The following is a 23,557-nucleotide window of genomic DNA, read 5'->3' as shown; positions in this document are numbered from 1 at the left end:
TGGGCGCTGGCAGGTGGCTGGGAGCCTCTAGCTGGTGCAAGCTGCCCACGGGCCCTCTCTCAGGAGTGCTACAGGTGGCTGGGGCAGGCACAGCCCTGCTGGCTGTTGTCACGTGCTAACATGGTGGCGTGAAGCTAGGCCTGAGGGGGGAACCCCTTTGCTCTCCCTTCACTGCTGTGGCTCCCACCAGTTTGGTCCTGGGGGCTGGCTGCAGCCCCCCCTAGTGCAGGGCTGACTCCAGGCCAGCTATCCCAGCGCTGTGGTGACAGTATGGACAGCCCCAAGGACAGCCCCGGCCCTCCCTCAGCTGGGTCCGGCCTCACGCCACACCCCCACGTGTAACCTGGGCCCCATGTGGCCCAAAGACCAGCTCCAGCACAGCGCTCCAGAGCCCCCCTCCAGCGGCTCCCCAGCATCCTGCTTCCTCCCCACGCTGCCATCAGCATAGCCGTGCTCCTCCACTCTGTGCGCATGGCTGGTGCATGGCTCTGTTGGCAGGCGGCTGCTCTCCATCCCCTTTTTGAGCACAACCGTGGCACCGCTGGAGCGTACAGCAGCACAGGCCACGGCGCCTGGAAGACTCTCCTTTGCAGTATTACAGAAAGATGCCAAATAATTGATTTCCCTGATGGACACTGGCCACAGCTCAGGACCAGCCTTTAGCTAAGAGGCCCTCGGCTGCAGCCATGTGTGGGACTGTTCAGAGCGAGGCTGTTGATCAACAGGCAGCTGCCGTGGATCTGTCCCCTGGCTGGTCTCAGTGCCATGCCCTGGGCTTCATGCGATGCTCAGTGCCACAGCTGGAAGGATGATGATCTGGCTCTGCTGGAGGCAGGATTTGCATATATACATGGAGGTGAGCCTGTTCGTGCGTGCAGGTTGTGCACACAGCTGGGTGGTGTGGGTTACAAGCATGCAGGCAGCGATCGCTGGGCCTCCCACAGCACATGGGACAACAGCTCCTGGGGTAATGTCACTCGCCTGCTGCATGGCAGCCTGGGTCTGCTGGTGCTCCCGTGGTACGTGGTGGTGTGCGGGGAGGCACTGGCACAGCCACCCTGTTCTGTGCCTCGGCAGCAGTGAGTAGCGGAGACCGCAAGTGCCAGATCAACCAGGAAAGGCCATGGTGCCAGGCTTCTGCAGTGGCTCTGCGGAGGGATTGCTGGCTATGGAAGAGGGGGCGAGTCATGGGGCAGGGCCCAGATGTGCTTCGAGGCCATCAGGCGGGCAGAGATGTGGGTCAGGGCTAGCGAGGTTGGGCTGCTGGTGGAGCAGGACTGGGTATGGAGCATTTCAGAGCATTTGACTGGAAGCGGATCAAGGGTCTGCCTGTGGGAACAGGCCCAGTGGCTTCACAGCAGGACTGGGGAGGTGGAGTTCCTGGGGCTCATCCCAGCTTGGTGCCAACGGGCTGTGTGAGAGGCGGCAAGACAGCTCCTCTGCTTCAGTTTCTATCCCTGTAAGTTGCTGCTTTAGGAGGGCCCCAAACTCAAAAGGTAGCAACGAGCTGTAAGTGCTCAAAGTGGGCAACATTAATTGCTTAGTTACATTTGTGGCCACCTGCCTCTTCCAAGCAGCCTGAGCCAGCCCCAGCTAGCATGTGTGCAGGGAACAGGGGTCAGCTGGCCAGCACCTGGTGGCCTTTGGGCTGTGTCCGTTTGGCTCGTGCTCTTTGGGGCTTTACAGAACACCTGGAAAGGGGTTATTTTAGCCAGTTCGAAGCACTGATCTCCAGGAAAGGATCAGTGCCACCAGAAGCATGGCGGGGAGCCCAGGAACTACAGTCTGTTTGTTTAGGGGTGCTTGTGCCTGGTCTGGCACACCAGGTCCTGCACCATGGCCCACAGCACCACCGCCACATACTCCCAGCTGGTAGCCTCTGTCCTCTGCCCCTCTCCCAGAGGCACTCCAGATGCTTGGGGATGCCAGCGGTCATTGGCGGTTTCTGCTGCCCAGTTTCCTCCGCTGACTGTCATCTGACTTGTGCACCCGGAAACACTCCTTCAAGTTCTGGGCTCGGATTTTGGGGTTCAGGATCTCCTCCCCCATAGAACTGGGGAACCAGCCCCTCTCCTGGTCGTGAAGACGCTCCCCAAATATCCAGCCTGAGCAGAGACAGAGACAGGCATAAATGGGGAAGGACTGGCCCTTGCTCCTGCACTGGGACAGTTGTGCTAGAAAGAGCCTACGGAGCTGGCAGTGCTTTCTGGAAGCTGCTCAGAGGCCTGTGCTGGAGTGGACCCAGTTTGTAAATCTAGCCAAGGAGGCCCGCTTGCCTGAGCAGCACTGTGTTTGGACAACTGGCTCAAAGGATGCCAGCAGAAAGCAGGCACTGCTGCCACTGAGTGCTCTCCACTGCCCCTGGTGCTACAGGAGCGGTCCCTAGCAGAGACACAATGTGACCGAGACCACCAGCTACAAGCATGCCCCAGAGACCACGACCAGGTGGCTGCAAAGCATCATCAAGGTAAGAACAGCTCTGGGTTACATCTGGGGTGGCTGTGCCAGCCCTGCCACGGCCCACAGCCGGCACCAGGGTAGCTGTGCCAGCATTGTCACAGCTCAGGGCAGCCTAGATTTGCCGAGTGTTAGGAGGAGGCAGTAACTCTCTCTTCCTGCTGTGAGCTCCCTCGGCTGCGATGCCGATGCTGGGGTCTCTCCCTGGCCGGAGGGACCCTCCTGTCTGCTCGGCAGTAGCCTGCCTAGAGCAAAGCCCACCCTTCCACAGGTACTCCCGGCCCATCCCCATCCCATCCCCCGTACCGTCGTCTGTCTTGTCCAGGATGTTGAGGACATCAGCCAGTTCTAAGGACAGCTCATCTGGCTGCTGGGCCACGTATGGGTGGACACACTGGATCTGCGGGCAGTCTGCCAGGGAACAGAGCAAGAGTGAGGGATGGACTGGGATGGAGCCTGCCGCAGGATAGCGTGGCTCGGGTGGGTGTAGCACCACAACCTCTGCGAATGGTCCCTCTGATCTGGTAAGAAACCCCGCGGAGGCCAAGGGGTGCCCCAGCTACAGGGACCGGGGGACCATCTCTGTGGGGAAGGGAGCCGGGTGCACATCACCACCACAGTGCCACCCATGAGCAGCTTGGGTGGAAGGGAGAGTGCTGGTGCAGCCCAGCCCAGGTTGAAGGGGAGAAAGGTCAGGGCCAGGCCCAGAGACAAGTGGGTATCGATGGTGGAAATGCAAGGGAAGCCCAGGGAGAGGGTTCAGCTTCGGCAGAGGCCCCAGGCCTGGGGCTGAAGTGACATCAGGGCAGAATAAGGTGCCCTGGGGTAGGGGCGAAGAACTCCTGGCTCCCATGCTGTGTCTCTTACCAACAAGTCTGGATGTAAATGAAACGAACTTGGTTCTCCGGTTCGGGGCTAGTGAAATCATCCAGCGCTTCATTTCGCTCCTGGATAGGGGAGACAAACAGAGGCCGTGAGCACGAGACAGTCGTAGGGGTGGCTGAGCAGGAGACCTGGGGTCCCTGAGCTCCTAATTCCTCCTCTCATAGCCCTTTCCTGCCTGCCCCCCCCGGAGTCCTGGACTCACTGGTGATGCTGAGCTGCCCTCTTGCATATGCCAGTTGGGATGTCACATATGCCATAGTGCCCTGGGCCCTGCTGCACAGGCCTGGGCAGGGCCACCAGGCTGGCTGTCCCCACAAGCAGCAGGATCACCCTCTGGGGAACAGCATGGCTTCAGAGAGCCAGCAGCAGGGTGGGGGGCCTGGCATCCTCTGAGCTCTAACCAGCAAAGGCAGCTCCTGGCTGTGCTGGGTCAATAGGAGCAGTTTTTCCTGGAGAAAAGCAGTTAGAGGGACCATTTATTCCCACAGCTGCTGTGCGAGAATGTTTAAAGGGCAGAGCTGATTAATTCACTTGCAGACGAACACTGCAGCCTATCAAGGGTACCGCTCACTTCGCAGCGGATGAGATGAGAGACTCGTGTGAACATGTCACCAGATCCAGCACGCTGTTATGCAAAACCTGGGCCTGCAGCAGGAGGGTGAAGATTTCACAGGTGCTGGAGAAGCCTCAGGCCTGGTGCTCCCTTGAGGCTTCCCTCAGTCCCACTTGGAAACAGGGCAGTTCATCTTCACAGGCTCCAGCTCCTGCCTGGAGGACCAGCTGTGCTCCCAGCCCCAAGAGAGCCAGAACTTTCTACCTTCTCAGATGGTAGTTTTAAAGCCTGAACTTGACACACATCTAAAGCCACCGGAGCGTCTTCTGGGAGGAGAGAGGCCTAAAAGGGAGAGGTGAAGGATGAGTGCTGGCAGGCTGATCTGCAGGGCTGGGAATACCTTGTGTTTCAGGGCTGAAGCACGATGCCAAGGACCAGTGAAAACACCTGCAGCTGCCGGTCAAGTGCAGCCCCTCATGCCATGAAGATGTGCAGGATGCGGGCCCTGTGCACTGAGGGGGTTGGCATATAGAGATCAAACCAAAGGTCTTGCCATGCTTGTGGCCCTATCCACAGGCTGGCCTTGCACACAGCTCCTTGCAGGGCTCTTTAGATCCTGCCCACAGCCCACAGCTCCTCTCAGCCTGTGATGGGCCCAGCTGCGCTCCAGTCCTGCCCCTGCAACCAGCTGTGTCCAAATGTACTGCCAGCTCCTGGCAAAGCCCACCCAGGGCATTAGCTGCAAGCTGCCACCACGCAGGGTGTCATTGCTGTATGGGTTCAGAGCTGGGCAATGCTGCAAGAGCTGTGGAACAGATGCAGCAGTCTCTGTTAGGCACCCACTTATCTCTTCTAATTCTTCAGTTTTCCAGTTTGTGCACGGTACTGCCTCGATCATCCCTGCAGCTCTGGAACAGCAGTCTTCAGCAGTTGCTACATCACATTTCAGTGCACAAGACCTGTTGGCAAGCCATGTGCTGGATCACACACTCACTGTGGCCATCTAGAAGATGGGACAGGATGCAGAAGCACAGAACTGCAATTGCCTCCCCTGAGCTGAGGCAAGCCCTGGCCTGGTTTATCATTCTCTGCACAGCTAAGTCTCACAGACGTCAAATGTGCGCTTGCCCTGCATAATGTGACTGACATCTCTATTTTCAGTCAGCAGCAAAGCTGCAGTCACGTGTCTGGGGAGAAGGTGCAGTTGCTCGCTGTGCTGGTGGCTCGTCTTCCCAATGCCAGTGCTGCACTGTGCTGGGGGGGTCAGGGTGCAGCCCCCAGGGCTGCAGCAGCACACGGTCCCAGCGGGGGCTGGTGTCCATTAAGGGATATGGATGTCAAACACTGGCCTACTGACAGCAAAGTAACATCAAGCTGGGGGTGCACATCATCTCTAGTAGCTGTTTAACTGGTGGGACACATACACCTGTAATAGCACAGATGCTGTGCCTAGAAAACATGGGCCTGGTAAGGCTTGGGTTGATGAGAAAGCCATGCCCTGAGCTCCAAAACAATCATGTCTGTGTTGGCACAGCTGAATCGTTTGCCCAGTCTGAGCTTGTCAGAGTCTGAAGTGAAAAATCAGCGAGCCAAAAAAACCCTGTATCCGGGGAGACAAGGAGGCCCCGAGCAGCAGAAGGGCTGTGCAAGATCAGCATCAGCTGTGGAAGGCGCTGAGGAAAAGGCCTCTTCTCCACCTTTGCCTACAAGCAGGAGCCACTTTGCTTCACAAGGCTGGTCAGGCACAGCCTTGATCTTTGCGAGTGAGCCAGCTGAGCCGCTGGAGTGTGCACAGTGTACATCCTACTTGCTTTTACTTTCTGAATGTGCTACGGGCTGTAAATCAGTTAGGCTCCTGTGCCGGGGCTGATTTCTGACCTCTGTCCCAGAATGCAAAGTGCCCCTCCATCTTCCACCCCGGATGCTACAAATACACCATACAGAAGAGAAACCTGTCTAGTTCACTAGTACCTTTCAGTAGGAGAGACCTAAGGTGGCCTCAGGAGAGCCATCCTGGGCAGAGAGGTTTGTAGGGCCAGCCCAGCTGCAGCAGTGGGACTTCTGCCTGCCTGACCCTGGTAAGCCCAGAGAGCTGGCCCCCATGCATGCAGGGTGCTGCCCTTGCATGGGTGTAGGGAGAGAGCAGTGCTGAGCACTGGCAGGGTGACTGTTGTACTCACTGGGACGATGCCTTCAGCATGTAGCTGGCCTCCCGGTCATCTGCGTTCTCCAGCAGCCTCAAGATGAAGACATTGGCCAAACTCTGCCCCTGGTCTTCTAACTCCTCTACCCGAAGAAGCCCCCGGGGAGCCGAGTCAAACACTTGGTACTTGTCCCTGGGAGAGGTTAGAGGATTAGGAAAAACTGCAGTTATCCCAGGAGACTTTGGCTTCAGCCACCCAGAACTGTACTGGGGACACAGACCAGGAACCTCTGCATGGCAGGAGGATAAAAGATGCCCTGCTGTGGGAACAGATGAGTGAGTGGCTATGAAAACCCACCACAAAGCAAGAGACCCTCTCCTTGCTCTGCCTTAGGCATCCCGCATGCTCTAGAACAAGTTGCTTGCTCTGTCTGAGCTCCCCACGTACAAAACACAGACGGTGCTCCCTCAGAGGGGACTGTGAGGCTTAATTCATTCCTATTTGTAAAATGCCTCTGTTTTCTGGATACCAGCTGCCGCAGAAGCAAAATATTTCTAGGCGTACAGACACTGAGGCAGCATGTTTATTAGAAATGTTGGACTAGCGAGATGCTCTCTACTGGTGAGTCTAGTTAATACTACAAAGAATGCGCTGTTCTCTGGGACCTGTCTGTTTGTGCTGCTGTGTTTCACTGGTGTCTAGCAGCACAAGACATAGTGCTAAGCATGATGACATTCTCCTCCTCCTGAGCCAGGTTACACCATGTCAAATATAACCGCTAGCCTCAGGCCTAAATTTATACCCCTCCCTGCTGCTCAAATTTTCTAGCCTGCTTTCTCAGAAGTTTAACTAAGTCTGAGCTGTTCTTCAGGCAGTGATGAGTCAAAAATCACCTCTTGACAGGAAGATAGGCCTCCTGGGTCAGCCCACCAGTTGATGTAGCTCACTGCCACTCTGCAGAAACTGGTGGATACATGCTCGCTTACCCTGCTGGGAGACCTGGCCTGGAATCTGTTTCAAGTCCCGTTTGCCATAAATTCTCAGCTGGAGAGAGCTGTGCCACCCATGAAGAGTCAACTGTGCTCAAAGGCAAGGTGTCTGCTGGAGGCAGGTGTACAGGTCAGGCCAGGATGCCCTCCCTGTGCCTGGGGACAGGGTGGGGGCACAGCATCACAGCTTGGATAAACCCAGGGGCAAATAGGACTAATGAATTGCCCTGCGTACTACCTGAATTTTGCACTCACCCAGGAATTTGCCGGCAAATTACCAGCAGATCATTGAAAAGGAACAAGTAGATTTCTCTGAAGAGTTTCTTGGTGCGAAGCGTTCGTGATGTCTTTGGACCATTCATTTGCTGCAATTCCCCCTGCTTCAGTAGCCAGCGGGAGTGAGAGATGATGGGCACAGACTAGAAGTGAGGAAAAGATGGCAAAGATCAGGAGAGCAGCAAAAACCCATGGGCTTATGTGGTTAAGATGCTGAAAGCAACAGGAGATGCAGAAGGAACGGTAGTCAGCCCCCGTTACCACAGCTGGCACTGCTGAAGATGGAGCAGAGCTGGACAGAGAGGTCAATGTGCTCTGCCATCCACACCAGAGCCCAGCACAGAGTGTAACAGAGCTCAGACAGGGACACAGCAGGGGCCTGAGAATGAACAAACACTCAAGGACAGCGATGCTGGAGTGCCAAGTGCTGGATTTAAACACCAGGCTACGCCCTGCACAGCCTGATCTGTATCTGGGAGATCCCATGTCTCATCACCTGGGCTAAGCCTTTCTGGCCAGGGAGACTGACTTTCAAAAACGTGTATTTGGCCTTTTGGCTACAAAAAATCCAGGTTAAACGGGTTCTCACTGGTTGGGTCTGTCCCAGTCAGGAGGAGATACTGTCCACACAGCCACAACAGCACTTTTGCTAGAGTTTTACCACACATTTGTGTTAAAAACAAGAAGCCCAGAACAAAGCACGTCTTGTAAGAACACTACACTTCCAGTCAAATGACTGAAATACTGGAAAATACTTGCATAACTGCTACTCTTTCCACATTCAGTCCCTCCCTGTGTTTGACACATGCATGGTGGCACAGTCTTTTTCACACTCTTGCACTCTCTTCACCAGAGGAGCCCTGTCTGCACCAGTGCCCAAGGCAGACCTGCTCCAGGGATGAACCAGCTCCTGCCTGTCACTACAGCCTCAGCTTTACAAGAGATGAAGGCAGTCTTGTGGCTACCCCAATCGACTGCTGTCCTGTGGACTGTGGTCTAGCCCTGACACACTGGTAAAGTGCTCCGGAAAATCAAATTCTTGGGCACCCAGTGTAGCTTTCCAAACAAATTGTCTCAAATTTTTTCGCTTCAGTTGTCCAGGTACGTAAAAAGATTGCTAGGAAGCTAAATATGCTCCTTAAAGTTTGTGAAGCAGACAGATCTGAGAAGCATCTCCATAGTACTCAAAAGAATTGGCAACTTTATACTCAGCACTGGAGTTTCATGGCATATATTAAATGACCTGGTCAGACACCCCTAAATATTGATTAAGTCATTCCCTGAGTGGAGCCAAAATAGGTCATCAGCAGGTAATTAGAGACTGTACATAACGCATAAATGCAGGGATGAATTAAAATGGTGCGACAGTCTTCATTTTAGTATTTTCCAGCTTTGAAGTGTTTTGTTTTGTAGCTTTCATTTTCCTTTAATGTCATTTGTAATGTAAAATAATAGCTGAAAGCTGACCTGCATTTTGAAGAGAGGTGAGAAGGAACTGAGTGCTGGAGCAGAAGCCTCCCACTGCGCACAGGCAGTTTGATATGAGCGTGTCACATCTGTGTACACGGACAACACACTGGCCTCAGTGCTGTCCCCAGCCTCTGCAGCATGCGTGCACGATCACATGGACAGATGCAGTGCCTGCAGCAGCAGCATCCCCTTCAAAGGCTTTGGAGGGGGACAGCGTGGACCAGGCCACCACTGAACACTCACTAAAAGGAGTGCAACTAGGTTACTACTGCCATGTATGTGTGCACAACACCTGGATACTGTTGGTTCGCTGTCTGCAAAGGGTTACCAGCCTATGCTTATACCTTGATCTTGAATTCCAGTTTCTTCTGGATGCTGATCATCTGCTCTGTTCGGCTCATCTTCCTGACACCTTCATTACATGCTTTCACCACCTAGGAAAGAGAGAGTAGAAAGATTTGCCTCCACTGGCCTTAAGCAGGTAAGTGATAATGGACAGCACAGAAAGGCCTGACCATGACAGGGTAAGTGCCCTGCCGTAACAATAATTGACCAAGCCAAGCTCTTCTGTCAGCACTGTATTTGCATGAGAAGAGAGAGAGAGAGAGAGAGAGAGAGAGAGTGAACCCCCCCAGAAGATGTTATAGCTGGAAGCTAACTATCAGAGGACATGTTAGATGGCTGCATTCAGTTACTGAACCATTAAGCAACACTCCTGATTGCACAGCAAAGGGAACAGTTCATTTGCCAGATTCTGACACACCATGTATCTCATCTTTCTTGTCCCCAACATTTGAAACAAGGTACACGCGCAGTATCATCTTCAAGAAGAGAATGAAGCCAAAGATCCTCATTTCAAAGATGCAAATGCTGTGGTTCTGCCAAGCAGCACCAGATGCCAAGGCTATGAAATGTCCCGGGGAAAGAGATGTTCATCATACAGAGCCCAGCTGTGTTCTGAGTACAAACTTTTAACTGAAAAACCACAACCAACGTGCAGGCACTACCCTATTACAGGGACCTTAACCTAGATGCCACTGCCTGTTTTATAAGGAGCAACTCTCTTGAGAACTGGCTAGGTAGAAAAATCATGCTGGAGAACAAGCTCCGCTTTGTGCTCTGTTTCTGCTACTCAAAATCTACCAGAATAACAGCAACTGAAACAGCGATCAGTTCCTACCTATCAAATAGGATACCTATAAAGAAAACAAGCACCAGATGGTCTCTGTTGTGATGCCTGCACCTAGCTGGACATTAGGCATCTAAACTTAAACATTTTCAGATAACTAAAAAGGGAGGATAAGCAAAGGGAGTTATGAAAATGATCACATGAGTCACTGACAGCTGAATATAAAAAGAACATTTTTCCATCAGCAGTTGTAGTCATCTGCATACTACTGGAACCGCTTTCCTCAGGCTTTTGACTAATGGAAAAACAATTGGCTACCAGATATATCATGAGGGATTCTGCAAATACTAACTAATGCAGAACATTCTCCATTGCTAAGGTCTCTGTCTTTATCCCTAGCGATCTCCAAAGCGTACGCTTCCTAGACTACTTCAGGGCAAATCCAAGAGCCCATTTTGTTCTAGTATTTCAGTCAGAAGCTGCAACCGTATCCTCAGGCTGACGTTCTAGCACAGTTTTCAACTTCAAATACTTATATTGAACTGCAGGATTCAAGAGATGTTCCAAGCTTCTGATGGAGAAGGGTTCAAACACTCTGTCCCAGCCCACGTAGCTGCCAGCTATGTCCAGATCATTCAGATATGTAGTCTGGAGATGGGATCGCCCTGTCTGACAGTGTCAGGAACAGCCCAGATGGAAAACATCCTGATGCCTTCCTGGTGTTTTGTACACAGCAGTAACTAGCACAACTGAACACCACACCTACCTACCAGCTTCAGGGAAGAGGGCTAAAAGCAAGCTTGAGTACTTCATTAAGAAACTGTTATTCTAGGTCAGAGGAAGAAGTGTGCTGTATTGGAGGAAACCTGACACAGTTGTACTCTATTGCCTGTTGCAGCTAATTACATCTCTCAGTGGGATCCGTCACCTTCAGGTATCTGCAAAAACAATTTGTATTTGTGAAGACCCCAAGGGAAAACATTCTCTCTGCCCCTTCCTACAGCGGAAACATACACATCTGTTGTTAGCAAGTGATTCCTCATCACTGACATCTAAGTGCTGCTAGATTAGTCCATCTTGGAGAGCAAGGAAGACTTAAGAAAAAAAAATTACTCAGTGACAGGATTCAAAGGGACAGCTCCAGGAATGAATATAGTTTGTAGGTCTTTTCTTGGGGGGGGGGGAATGAGCACAATGGTTTAATCTTAATGGCCTTCAGTTAGCTCATTCAAACTTACTGTTTCCAGCTCTTTATGTGCATCCAGGGCAGTGGTTTCCCTGTCAGACTTCTCTTCCACTTTCTTCAAAATATTCTGCAGGGGAGGAAAGGCTGTGTTAACTCTGATCCCAATCTGACAGCACAGAAAAGTCTTTGCTAGCCTCAGAGTTATTTCTGGCCATCAGCCTAATTACAGGATAGGTGACAGAGTACAGTGACTCTCACCTCCTAGTTCCTCTTTTTCATTAAAACTTGTTCCCATCTGACCTTGTATCTAAAAGAAATATAGCAGGCAAACTCCTATTTCATAAAAATAAATGAATAAATAAAAATAGCTAGAGCTGGCACTAACAGTCAGTGCTACTGGTAATCCCAGTGGGATAAGACCACTTGGGACTGAGCTGTTTCCTCATCCCTAGAAGCATGTCTTCCAGCACAGTGTTTAGACAAGCTGGCAAAGCACAAGGGGAAGATGGCTGACAGAGTCTGGTCCAAGCCACCATGATGCAGAGTATTACACATGGAGCATTTCCATGTTCTGCAGCTGTTCTGCACTATACATCTGCCTGTCAGCATCCTAACCATCAGACAGCTGGGTTGATGGACGGTTGCTACCCCTTCTAGCAGCTCGACAAAGTTCCTCAACTCTTTTGCTCAGTAAAAGCTATCTGGCAAATTCAACACTAACTTGGGGATGGTTTCTGAGTGACTGAAATCTTTTTTCTATAGTTGTTGAGAATGTCTGATTCTATGGAAAGGCTTCACCCAGCTCTAGGGTTGATCGTGGCTGTATCTAAGCCTCATTCACAACTGATCTAGAAGACCTTTGGGAGGGATAGAAGAGCAAAACTCTACCTGCACCAGCAGCTTGAGCCGAGTGATCCTTTGAAACGGCAGAATCAGGAAGGAAGAAAAGGACAGGCCTTTGCACTTGGGATCCAGCTCCAGCTGTGAGATCACTTCCCGGAAAGCTGGCTTGTCCTGGCTGAGAGGAGAGAGAGAGAAGGTGAGGGCTTTGAGTGCTACCCTGCCTGCGACTCTGGTATGTGGCTGGTGACCCAAAAGCAGCTTGGTTCCAGAGACAGCATCTGCCTGGCCTCTCCCAATAAGAGAAAAGAGGGGAGGAGGGGACTGAATGCTTCTAGGTGTATTTTAGTTTAACTCTAGAACTGTTTATAGTGTCGGTGGAGGGAAAAAATAGACTTTTAATGTACAAGCCATGGTAGTGTTCACATGTGTTAGCACATCTAGCTCAGCAGCATACGCTGTGTGCGTAGGTGTGTGTGAATGGGGTGTGTGTTCAAGTAGATGAGTCAGAGGCATAATTATATATTTTTACACAGTTGGATCTCTGTGACAAGGTGAAATTCACACAGTCATAAGAACAAGACAAGCCACAAAACAGCTCAAGCTTGGCTACTCCTGCCTGCTTAGCCGGAGGATGGAAATCATTATCTGGCCTGAGAAGGGCATGGGCCATGCCTGGGCTTTCTTTGATGGTGTTTCCAGCAGATGAGGGCATTGCTGGGCCATGGACACAGCTGCACAGAGCAGCCTCACAAGCCCCAGCTGCCATAGTCAAAGACAATGCCTCTTGGCAATTGTGGGGCCTTGAGGAAAGCTTACATTGCTGGAGTCCTGGCTAGCAGAAACAGCATGGATGAGAAGACATTGCGAACTATACGAAACCTATCTTTACCATGTGTGACTTGCAACGATCCAAGAGAAGCCATTGTAAGCGTTTCTCCCTGCTGCAGCAGGTACTTGTGTGATGGTGTGACTCACCAGAGCCACAGCAGAATGGACCTGCATGTGTCTGAGGAACAGCCAAATGGGGTGAACTGTGACACAGCTCAGGCTTCGAGTTCAGCCAAGTGCTGCAAAATTCTTGTGCTAACCAGGAGCCTGTGGAAGGGAGTCTGTTCTTTTCAATTTGCTTTAGGTTCTCCCACAGACAAAAAAAATCCTGATCTCTGAATTAATATCTAGGAATACCTCTATCTCCAACAGGTCCTTTTCAAGCTCAAGTAATCCAGCCTATTGCTGCTTTGCTTCTGAGTGTTTAACTAATGGCTCTAGGCAAACTGTTTATATTCTGCAGCTATACTGTTCACCTCTGAAGGAAACCCTGCAGTACCCTCCTTTTGGAGAGAACAGTTGACCAAGCTCAACAGAGGCCCCTTAAAGTGTTTTTTTGCCTCAAAAGCTGGAGAGCAGAGAAAGGAAAGGATTAGGGCTTGTTACACTCCTCTGAACCAGCTGCTGCTATGTGGAGGAAATACAGTGGAGCATGTGCAATGGGCTGTCCTGAAAGAATCCAGGACATTGTAACTAAAGAAAAATTAATTCTCCTGCTCAAAGACAAGCTTGTAGGGCACTCTTTGGTTTGAGCTGGCATAAGTGTATTCCTACCAGACCAAAAGATTTGCTAAACTTGAAAAATACTGCAAAAATATCTTGGATTATATCCTCAGGCCTAGATAACATCTGTGTGTGTAACACCAGAATGTGAAGAAAATGGCTTTTTTTTTTTCCTTTTAAGAAAATTTTCTTGTTCTGAAAAAAAAAAATTTCTCAACTTTGGGAAGGTCAAATGCCTTGCTGAGAAGCACCAGACCAAAAGATTTGCTAAACTTGAAAAATACTGCAAAAATATCTTGGATTATATCCTCAGGCCTAGATAACATCTGTGTGTGTAACACCAGAATGTGAAGAAAATGGCTTTTTTTTTTTCCTTTTAAGAAAATTTTCTTGTTCTGAAAAAAAAAAATTTCTCAACTTTGGGAAGGTCAAATGCCTTGCTGAGAAGCTCGGGAAAAGCAGTGGCGGTTCTTGTCATCAGAGAGCTGTATTATATTCTTGGCCTTTCAATCTCTTGCCTCTACTTGCAGTTTAAAAATACATACATTTCACAAGTGTGTGTCCCCATGTACACCATAAATATTTCCTACAGTTGGGAACTGCTGGCTCTGAATTTACTTGGTATGTTACTTGCATACTATATCACCCCACCCTTACTATAAAGCCTTTTAATTGTGTTTTCTTTTTATAGGTGCAGTTAAAAATCAGTAAAGTGGGAAATCCTGTTTCTGTGCTATCTAGCCCTTTCTCATAAATATCAAAATTACAGCTAACTCCGTGGCTTACATAATTTTGCAAAATAATTTAGCACCAAGCACTGGAACTCACAGAAGCTGCTTGTAAGCTCTCTCCTGGTAGGTCTGGTTGGAGACGTAGGTGATGTACACAGAGAAGTGGTTAACTGTATGCTGGTAGACAATATCGCACACATCCGAGATCACAATATTCTCCTCCACCCGCTGCTCGAGGTCCAACAGGAAGCTAGATGAGAAACCCAGCGCTCATATTAATTGTGACCTGTCTGTCCCAGGTAGTTCCCAGAAGAAGCCCTTGGGGTTCAAAGCAATGAATGTCTCCACAGGCTCTTTGAAAAGACAGTGGGTAACAGACTGCCACTAGTCAGTTCCTCCATCCCTCTACAAATGAGGTTAGCTAAAGTGATGCCATTCAGCTGGACAAAAATCCAGCAGCAGTTGTCTTACCGCTCACTAACAGCCATGACATCCAGGACATTGGAGAAGAGGATGTGTGCCTCAGACTGGTGTAAGATCTTTTTCAGACGTTCGTTCTCCATGAAGTGGGACACCAGCAGATTCAGACTCTTGTAATACGAGGCTTCGGAAGTAACCAGCTCAAACATGGCCTGGGGGACAATCCCAAAGAAGGATATCAGCAGGTACCTTCTAATTTTATAGAGGCACACATAATGCTAAAGAGAACATCTGTGCTGCACACAGTCATGGACCTTGCACCCACCCTCCAGGCCCAGAGCATGGGGAGAGGTAAGCATGCAATGGTGTTTGCCATGTGTTACACAGGATAGTGACTTGAATGGGGAAGATTTCCTCCCTCAACCATCAGCCCTGGCTCCTTCTGTCTCTCTCCTAAGTTGTTCGAACCACATTTCCTTCCACTGAATCTCTCCAGCAGAATTATCTCCTTTTCTCATTATATATAAGCAGTCTGATTTTGTGCATGTGCACACATAAGAGCAGCACACATAAGAGCACTTCATGGGCTCCCTCCTTCCTTCCTGGTGTCACTCAGTCTTGACCTGAGGCTGCTCCAGGCACCAGCCCCCTCTGTGCCCACTTGTCACAGCCCTGCACTTTCATCTCCTTTTCGGGGAGCTCCCTTTGGCAGCCCCCATACACCCTCCAACACCCTGCTGATCATGACAGCGCTGGCTTCTTGCTCTGCTTGTTGTGGCTTATTGTGCTACCCAGGAGGGTGTCCTTGCACCATCTACACTCTTGTTTTAGAAAAGCCATGGTGTACGGGCTGGGATGTACAGCAAACTGCAGACCCAGTGTACAACATGTGCTCCTTGGGGCAGAGCTAATACAAATACACAGCTGTGGTGCTCCAGGCACCTGTGTCTTCCCTGACCCAAAGGAAATACAGCTGTTACTGTCCAAGTGAGGCTCCCTGGTCAACCCTGGCCATACACTTTTCTGACCCAATTCACCAAGGACTGGGACAAGACACAGTAGCCTCTAACTACTACCGTAAGTTGTAAATAATCTCCGTATTTCAGTCCTTGCTTCTCCTGTTAGAAGAGAGAACTCTGGAGCAAAACCTGGCTTCTTTAGGCCAGGGATGTGGTCTGGGGAAGCAGAAAGACAAATCGATGGTTTGGTTCAGAGGTAAAAAACAATTTAATGAGACAAGGATATAAAGCCGCCTGCCTACATCAGGTGCCGCAGGGACAGTCCGCTATTACCACACAGAGCTCCCTTACTCTCCAGGCAAGTCTTTGTTGTCTTTGTTCAGAGGTAGATAGAAAAGGTGATTATTTACACAGATACTGAATCCATTAGTTGAAGTAAGATTAACTGAAGGTTCTCACAAGGGCTTCAATACAATGAAAAATCCTTCAGACATCTCTTGATGAAGGTGCATCTTGGGCTCCTCATCCTGGGGCTGCCCCAAGCTGCCACTACTGAAAGAGGAACCTTTTGGTAGCTCAGTGAAAGTCTCGCTTCCCTGAACCGAAACCTGCTTTGACCCTTGAGCCCAAGCTCCCCTACTGCCCACAGCTCCTCTGCTGCACCCTGGTGAGGGTGGGAGCTGGCCAGGCAGTGCGGGTGCAAGTCCCTGAGCTCTGCCGGCTCTCAGAGGCTACAGGGGCCCAGCTAGAGTTGAGGAGATCCACTGGAGCAGTATTTTTTGTGCTGTGGATATGGAAAAATATCTTCCAAATTAGCTGGGGGTCTGTCTTGTGGCTTGGTTGTTCTTTTTTTGGGTTGTGGCGTTTTTTTGTTTTTTTTCTTTTTGAAGAAATGATTTTAAATTCTCCGCTGATCAGTTTTTGGCCTTTTCCTGGAAATATCCTTATGCATCACAGAAGAACCTGAGGTACAGAGACCTGGGTTATATTCCTGACTGCAGTCCAAGATCTGGGAGGATGGGCACAGCAAGGAGGGGCCATTACTCAATCCAGAGCTGCTAAAATATCAGTTGAAGTGACATTTCAGCTCCTTGTAGGATTGGTAGCCTAGGAAATATTCCCAGAGGGCAGTTAAGTCAAACAGGTGGTCCTTTCCTGCACCAGAGAAGGAAACTGTGCCTGCACAGCCCCCAGAAGGGAGACAGAGCAAAGGGTGTGGGTAGAAGTGAATGTACTTGGTCAGTGTATGTGGAACAGCTGGTGTTTAAGGAAAAAGAGGATGTTTTTTTTTTTTCCAAAGCCAGATTCCCAATGAGAAAAGTGGAGGAGTATCAGCTCAGCTTCTTCCAACAGCTTCACCAGGGCAGCTGGTGAACCTGAGAGAGAACCTCTCTCTCTCCCTCTGCATGACTAGCTAGGTCCTAAATGCACCTCTTACAGCTTTAACTGTACCTTTTTATTTGATAAATGAGAGGAGAAGTGGAAATAGGTAAAGATACAACAAAGAGTAAGACAGGACGTGCTGGGACAGCCTGTCCCTTCCAGATATCCTGGGGATCACTACCACCAGTCATTTTGCACTGCAGCTTTCCAGACACTCCAAGCCAGGACTTTTTTTCTGCCAGGTTTGATTGCAGGATGGCCATGAGAGCCAAGATCAAGACCTGCCATTCTACCACAGCCTTTAAACCCTCAGACAACTTGCTTCATCTAGAAGGGTGCTTCCTGATCTGCAGAAGCCCCTCTGCCTATGTTTGGAGAAATTAATTTGTGTGTGTTTGCTGTTCACCATAGTGGGGGGTGCTAGACCTGCATGGGCATGTGCATAGTGCAAGCCATACTAAAGATATAATGAAATCCATAGTGAAAATATCAATATGCACTGAGTTCTGATTTAAAGGAGATGCTAGGAAAGTAAAGAACATGTTGTAAAGAACATCTCCACTGATTGGGACAAGCTTCTGGAAGCATTCACAGCATGTGCAAGGCACAAGTTTCTTAATTTACTTTGGAGATCCAGCTGGTCGCAGACCCAAAGTACCTACTCCAAGCAGCCCAGACTGCTGTTTCCCTTTTGAATGGCAAGTATGAGCTGCAAACCTCCTAAACTGGCACCAAACATCCAACCATGTGATGCAATGATGTGACCTCTCTGGAATAACTGAACTTTGCTAGCTCTAAACAGTCACTAGAAAAAAGAGCATGAGCTTCTGGTCTCAGAATTGAAAAAATAACTAGAAAAAAAATTTGAACTAAATTTCAATTGATGTAATACTATCTTCCCCAGTGTACAAATAGTCTGAAACTATCTCTTGGAAACGTGACCAACACTGTTCCATCAGTCCTCTGGGTCATTAACTTCATGAAATCTCATAGTCACGTAAAAGCTATACTAATTGTTTTCATTGCTTATGTTTTGGCAGAGAGACTGAGAAAGGAAAAGAGAAGTGAAGCCTAAGGAAGAAGGAAATGTAGAAGATAAAAAAGGAGAAAAAATCAGAGTCACCAAAGACAAGAGTAAGTAATCCTACAGGCTAAATTCCTATTGAGATAATATGGTGGTTTATTGCATAGACTGGAAATATCTGTTCCCAATGGCCCTGCTTTTCATGTAAACCACCAGGTAAGAAGCGGGAATTCTGGTCTAGTCTAGGAGGGATGTTGTTCTGATCCGATGCCATGGCATTGGCTGTGACCAGCTCTCAGACCTGGTTGCCTTCACAGGACCGGTCTGACATCCACCTGCTAGAAGTGCAGTAAGTCCAGCACGAGAGCTCTGTGGAGGTTTGAAATCTAAGGTTTGCTCAAAGAAGGAAAGAAAATGAAATATTTTCTGGACATTTTTGTGAAAATGGAACAAGAGAGAAAGACTGCCTGTCAAATGCACTTTTCCACACAGAGGCCATGTCACCAGTGCACACACCCAGGTTCAAGTCCCTCTTTTGCTTGAGCAAAGAATATTTGCGGAGCAGCAGCTCTCTGATCTAAATTCACACCATGACACACTGTGCAGATTAGTCTGTCTCTGCCCCTTTTTCTAACACCAGTGACCTGAATCCAAATAATCCCTGGCAAAAACTTTATCAAAGCTCATACATCTCAGAAAAAATGGTTCAGTTCCAAGATTGAGAATACTTTGCTGAACTATTTTTATTAGTAAATTGTTCTGGGTGAGTTCCACTCAGCTCGGAATCTCCTAAAAAACAGAAGATGAACATGGTGTAGGAAAATCAATACAGTTAGCAAGCAGAAAAGGATAAAATGAAGGAACTATACAGTAAATACAACAAGGACAAACTGAAAGGTAAAGAACTGAACTGGGAAAGAGGAATAAACCGGAGCCGCTCCACAAAAAGGCCATACCAGTATCTAATTTAAGGTTCATGCTGAAAGAAGTTTCACTGATTAAATGTTGTTTCTTCTAATCTCTGGATCACTACCTCTTCAGAGCCTAGTACCTTGGTGAAAGAATTTGTTTCAACCTAAATCACATATAATACAGGGAGTGTGTTTCTCTCTAGTCACTTGTTCCTCCTGGTACATACATGCTGCCTGTCATTTCCTCCACATTGACCCCATGTCAGAACCCAAACAACATTTCTTTTGGCTTGTTCTTCTTGCATCATTACATTTTCTAGATAGCTAAAAGAAAGCCCTTGGTGATTTATGTTTTGCTGTTTGATGCTCAACAGATGTCTGGATAATTAAAACTACCCTAGCAATGACTTAGTCATTTCTGATAATTATTCCAGTAGCACATAATTTTCGTATTTCCCTGACCTCTGTGGTTTGTAACATGTCTTTTGCTTTTTCTTTTGTTCTTCCTTTTTCTGCATTTGCACCCACATTTTTTGTGACACTTCCAGTTGTTTTACATCTTGCTACTCTCACGTTCACTTCAGATGAAAAAGACTGGTGTGGCAAAGGCCATCGTGGTCTGAATTCTGTTTGAGTTCCTGGGCTAATGGGTCATGCTGCAACATTTTTTTGCTGAAATTGCTGGAGGGTGGATGTGGTTTTTATGTTTTTTGGTGGTGGTTTTTTTTTTTCCTTCCTGAAACTCCATTTTCTGGCTCATTTTTTCCAATGGGGACAATGACAAATTGCCTTCCATGACACTTTTCAAACATCCATTGCTCTTCCAGTCAAGTTTCTTGTTTTGATGCTTGAAAAACACCTGTGTCTTGGTTTTTACCTTGTATTGATAACCTGCTTAGTCATTTTCCATCATCGCCAATAACAAAGACCAGATTCCTCTTCTTGTTCTTGTCTCTTTCATTTTGCAGATTACTGCAGATGAGCAACTTTTTTTCTGACTGTTTAAGCCCTGCTCCATCACAGCTATGGTGGTGTTCCCTTTCTCAGCTGTGAACAGGGGTGTTTGCTTCAACTTTCTTTCCGTTTGTGTACTGGTATTCCTCCCTGTGGTCTAAATAATACTCTTGTTCTACCTTTCCTGACTGAAAAGCTGCAAGCTCTTCTAGTCCCTGTGTTTACCAAAGCTTTGAAGATAAAATGGGTCATAAAGGTACGATTTTGTCCTTATGACATTTACTCCAGAACTTCTGCTGCTCTGTACTTCAGGTAAATTCCTCCAATTCTCCTTCATGAAGCTGAACAATTTACATCCACCTTAATCAAGCCCTTATGTACAACTCACACTCCCAATTGATATCCAATGTGAGTACAGTTCCAGCACTGCAGGAGCAAGCAGTGCTTGCTTATAGCAAGGCTGAATTCAACATCATCTCTTTAATTGCCTCAGTGATTTCTCCAGCCCTCCTTGTTTTCTGTCCTTGACTCTCCTCACAAAGCAAATTCTCCACTTTATCTATTCAATGTTCAGCCAATTTCACAGCTTTCTGGCTTTGAGCAATTTTATAATCTCTTACTGTGCTAATCCCAGAACAAACAGGAAGAAAATTTCAGCTCTGATAAACTAACATCAGGGGAAAGCACAGCACTTCTTTAAGGCAGCACTGTCCCATCCCCATCTGCTCTATTTCTCTTGTTATTTAAGCAGAGAGAAGAAAATTCAGCACACTTAATGTTGGGGTTTAGCAGCACAGAGATTTTTTTCCTTAAAACACCTACAGGTAATGAACGTAACTCAACAGAAATGGCAGGTTTTGAAATCTATAATGCAAACTTCTAAGCAAATGTTTCTCTGTAAAAGACTCTTCATTTTGAAGCAGAAAGAAAAAGAAAAGCTTGTAATTTTTCAGATGACAGATTGTGTTTGTAATGCTGGCAGTTAAAAGTACGGTGTTTTGCCAGGTAAACAGAACAAATCCGATATGGAAATAACCAGTGCAGAAGAAGAACACGGAAAAGCAAAAATCATTTTAGTCACCTTCAGCCATAACCCTGACACACTAACAGACTGTGCTTGCCAGCCCAAGCTACCCTGTAGAAACACCGGTCCCTTCCACTAAGGGTGTAAGCCCTGCCCATCACACCCCTGCAGTTCACAAGATGAGCCTTTCCAGTGTAACAGTGAAGTTACAGCCTTGGCCAGAACTAGGGTGGCACTACATACACAAGGGATTCATAAATGTTGATTGTGCAAATCCAAGTAAACTTAGGGGGAACTGCTCACACCCTGAGATGTTCTTCAGCACTTTGGGTACAATCTCATGAGCCAGGGCTGAACAGATACACTGCCATAACGGTCTCACCAGAAGCAATCCTGGTGCAGGAACATAGTAGGACTCATAGGATCGAGCCTTTGAAGGCCCATTGCTTGTATTACAACACACACCACACACTAAACAAGGCTTGTTCATCTCCACGGCTGGCTACAAATGAAGTGCTATGCATTGACAAAGAGCACTCACGCTCCCCATGCTATCCAAAATAGCAACCAGTTGTAAATTGTTATGTGACTGATGTTTTCATTAATTGCGGCAGCTACCTCCACCTACTCCTTTCATTGTTTGATGCAGCCCTGTAAATTAACAGCGTAGGACTCTTAAACAGTGATGTCACTGCACTGTATGGCTAAAATCCAAATATACCTGTCATTATTTTTTACTGTTTTGCATAAGACTCCAAGTAACAACATTTAAAAATAAGGAAGCTTATCAATATCCATCTCTTCCCTTTCCGTTAATGCCATCATATTTAAAACAGATTACAGTTAACGGTTGAATTCTTCTAAGATTTCTGGTGGAAAGTATGTATCCCGCTAGTAACTACAGAAGAGGATTAATGTGCACTGGGAACCAAAACTCTATTGCAAGAGCCTCTTCATTATCCCTCCCTTCCTTTGTAAATTGTTCCTAACACTGAATTAGAAAAGGGAAAAGAAGTTCTTTTTTTGCTACAGAAATGTCCAGCAGCAATAGCATAGAGAACAACATCTGTAGTTTCAAAAAAAGAGTGAGTGGTGCTAACCAGTGCAACACAAAAAAGTACTCAGCAGGGCAAGGCTTGTCTGTGACTGCTATGAAGCTTTTAATTTTTAAATCTTGATCATTTGACTTAATTCACTCTCACTCTTTTAAGCAGCAACCCAGTTAAGAAACACTCCACCTTCCCCCATTACCTCCTGCAGCTTGATCTCATCTGGCTGGAGGATGCTGAGGACCCCGCTGCTCCGGATCTCAGGAAGATCCTGCCATAAGTTGAACCTGGAGTTGGAGTTCCTCAGCAAACTGATTTGTGGTGGAGCTTTGCTTTCAGTTGTACTTGTAGGTTCTGCTTCAGATGGGGTTTCCTCACTGGGTGAACTCTCCTCAGGGTCTGTCTGTGAATCCTGCAGTCGTCTGGTTTCAATCTCCTGACGTGTAGATTTATCTCGATACTCCTGATACAAGAGCCCTAGGAGGCAACATTAACAGGTCTGAAAGGTTACAGCTGAACAACAGAGTAGAAATGTATTCTGGGAAAGGATATTTGTTTTGCATTAGTTCACCTCAGCAGAGGTGAGAGAGATCCCTTCCATGCTGAGCGAAAAAGCCAATTATGGCATTCCTATTTCAGCCAGAAGTGGAAACTATAAATGGAAGGCCATTTCTAAATCTAAAGTGTTGTCAACAATCTGCTCTCACAAAACATTTAGTAACACAGTCAGATGAATCCATGATCAATCGGAAGACGTAAAAGAAGCAGTTTGTATTTTCCAGGCTTTTAAATGTTTCTTTTAAACCTTGATTTTCTCTGCAATATTATTATGTTACAAGTCATATAGATTGATAGGTATGTGTAAGCGTGTGTCTGGAAAAGTAATACTGCATACATTGAAACTACTTTAAAGGAGCAATTTGATGGCCATGAAAATCCCTAAGGAGGAAACACTGAGCTGCTCTTAAGGCATTGGACAGGTGAAGCATTGGGACAACAAGCTCCAGTTAGTTACTAGTTTGTTTTGGTATTGACTTAGTGGTTAGCCTTAGACGTGTTGTTTAATTTCCTTCTGTCTTCCTTCTCAGTTTCTATGATGATTGAAGGTACAAAATTAACATTCAAAAGGTACCTGAATGCCATAGCACTAAGGAAAAGACTCTCAATTCATACCATCTTGCGGCGCATCGATCACATGAGGTGTCTTCTGAGTTTCAATTACTAAATTCTGGAGCAGATGAAATTGCACAGAATTTGCCCCCACCCTTGATTTCAACTGACAGCACAAAAAGGGTAGGAATCCTGAAATTCCTTGGCCATCTTCAGAAGATCCTTTGTCTCTCCTAGGGCTTTCTAACTATCCCATTTCTCTTTCTAAGGCATCTGTAGGACCCAGAATATTAATTGTTTGAATATAAAATGTAATTCAGAAGATAGGAAAAGAGGAGAGCATGAGCCTGCTCTGAGTCACTCTCCTCACTTACTCAAATTGAAGGAGCACAATTTACATTACCTCCCTTGGTTTATACTTGAATTGCAAAGTGTAACATGAATGAATAAAGAGAAAAGTCCTTGATGTTAAAAAAAAACCTACATAATTTATTTTGTCTGAATCATTA

At 47.7% G+C, this 23,557-nt stretch overlaps 1 protein-coding gene across 1 annotated transcript; it reads right to left on the bottom strand.

Moving 5' to 3' along the window:
• Positions 1–1,932: 1,932 nt before the first annotated feature.
• On the bottom strand, positions 1,933–23,126 carry NGEF (neuronal guanine nucleotide exchange factor). Its single transcript, XM_009284310.2, has 12 exons — positions 23,112–23,126; positions 22,141–22,401; positions 14,686–14,846; positions 14,312–14,464; positions 11,978–12,107; positions 11,142–11,216; positions 9,119–9,208; positions 7,284–7,447; positions 6,076–6,231; positions 3,325–3,404; positions 2,764–2,868; positions 1,933–2,105 (listed from the first exon to the last, which is right to left on the bottom strand). The coding sequence occupies exons 1-12, from the start codon at positions 23,124–23,126 to the stop codon at positions 1,933–1,935; spliced, it is 1,563 nt and encodes a 520-aa protein (XP_009282585.2).
• Between the last annotated feature and the right edge of the window lie 431 nt (positions 23,127–23,557).

This window comes from Aptenodytes forsteri, unplaced genomic scaffold (genome assembly GCF_000699145.1).
Source record: "Aptenodytes forsteri isolate BGI_AS27 unplaced genomic scaffold, ASM69914v1 Scaffold278, whole genome shotgun sequence".
In the NCBI taxonomy this organism is placed as follows: domain Eukaryota; kingdom Metazoa; phylum Chordata; class Aves; order Sphenisciformes; family Spheniscidae; genus Aptenodytes; species Aptenodytes forsteri.
The sequence above is the reverse complement of the archived record's forward strand: the minus strand, read 5'-3'. Positions and strand labels throughout refer to the sequence as shown.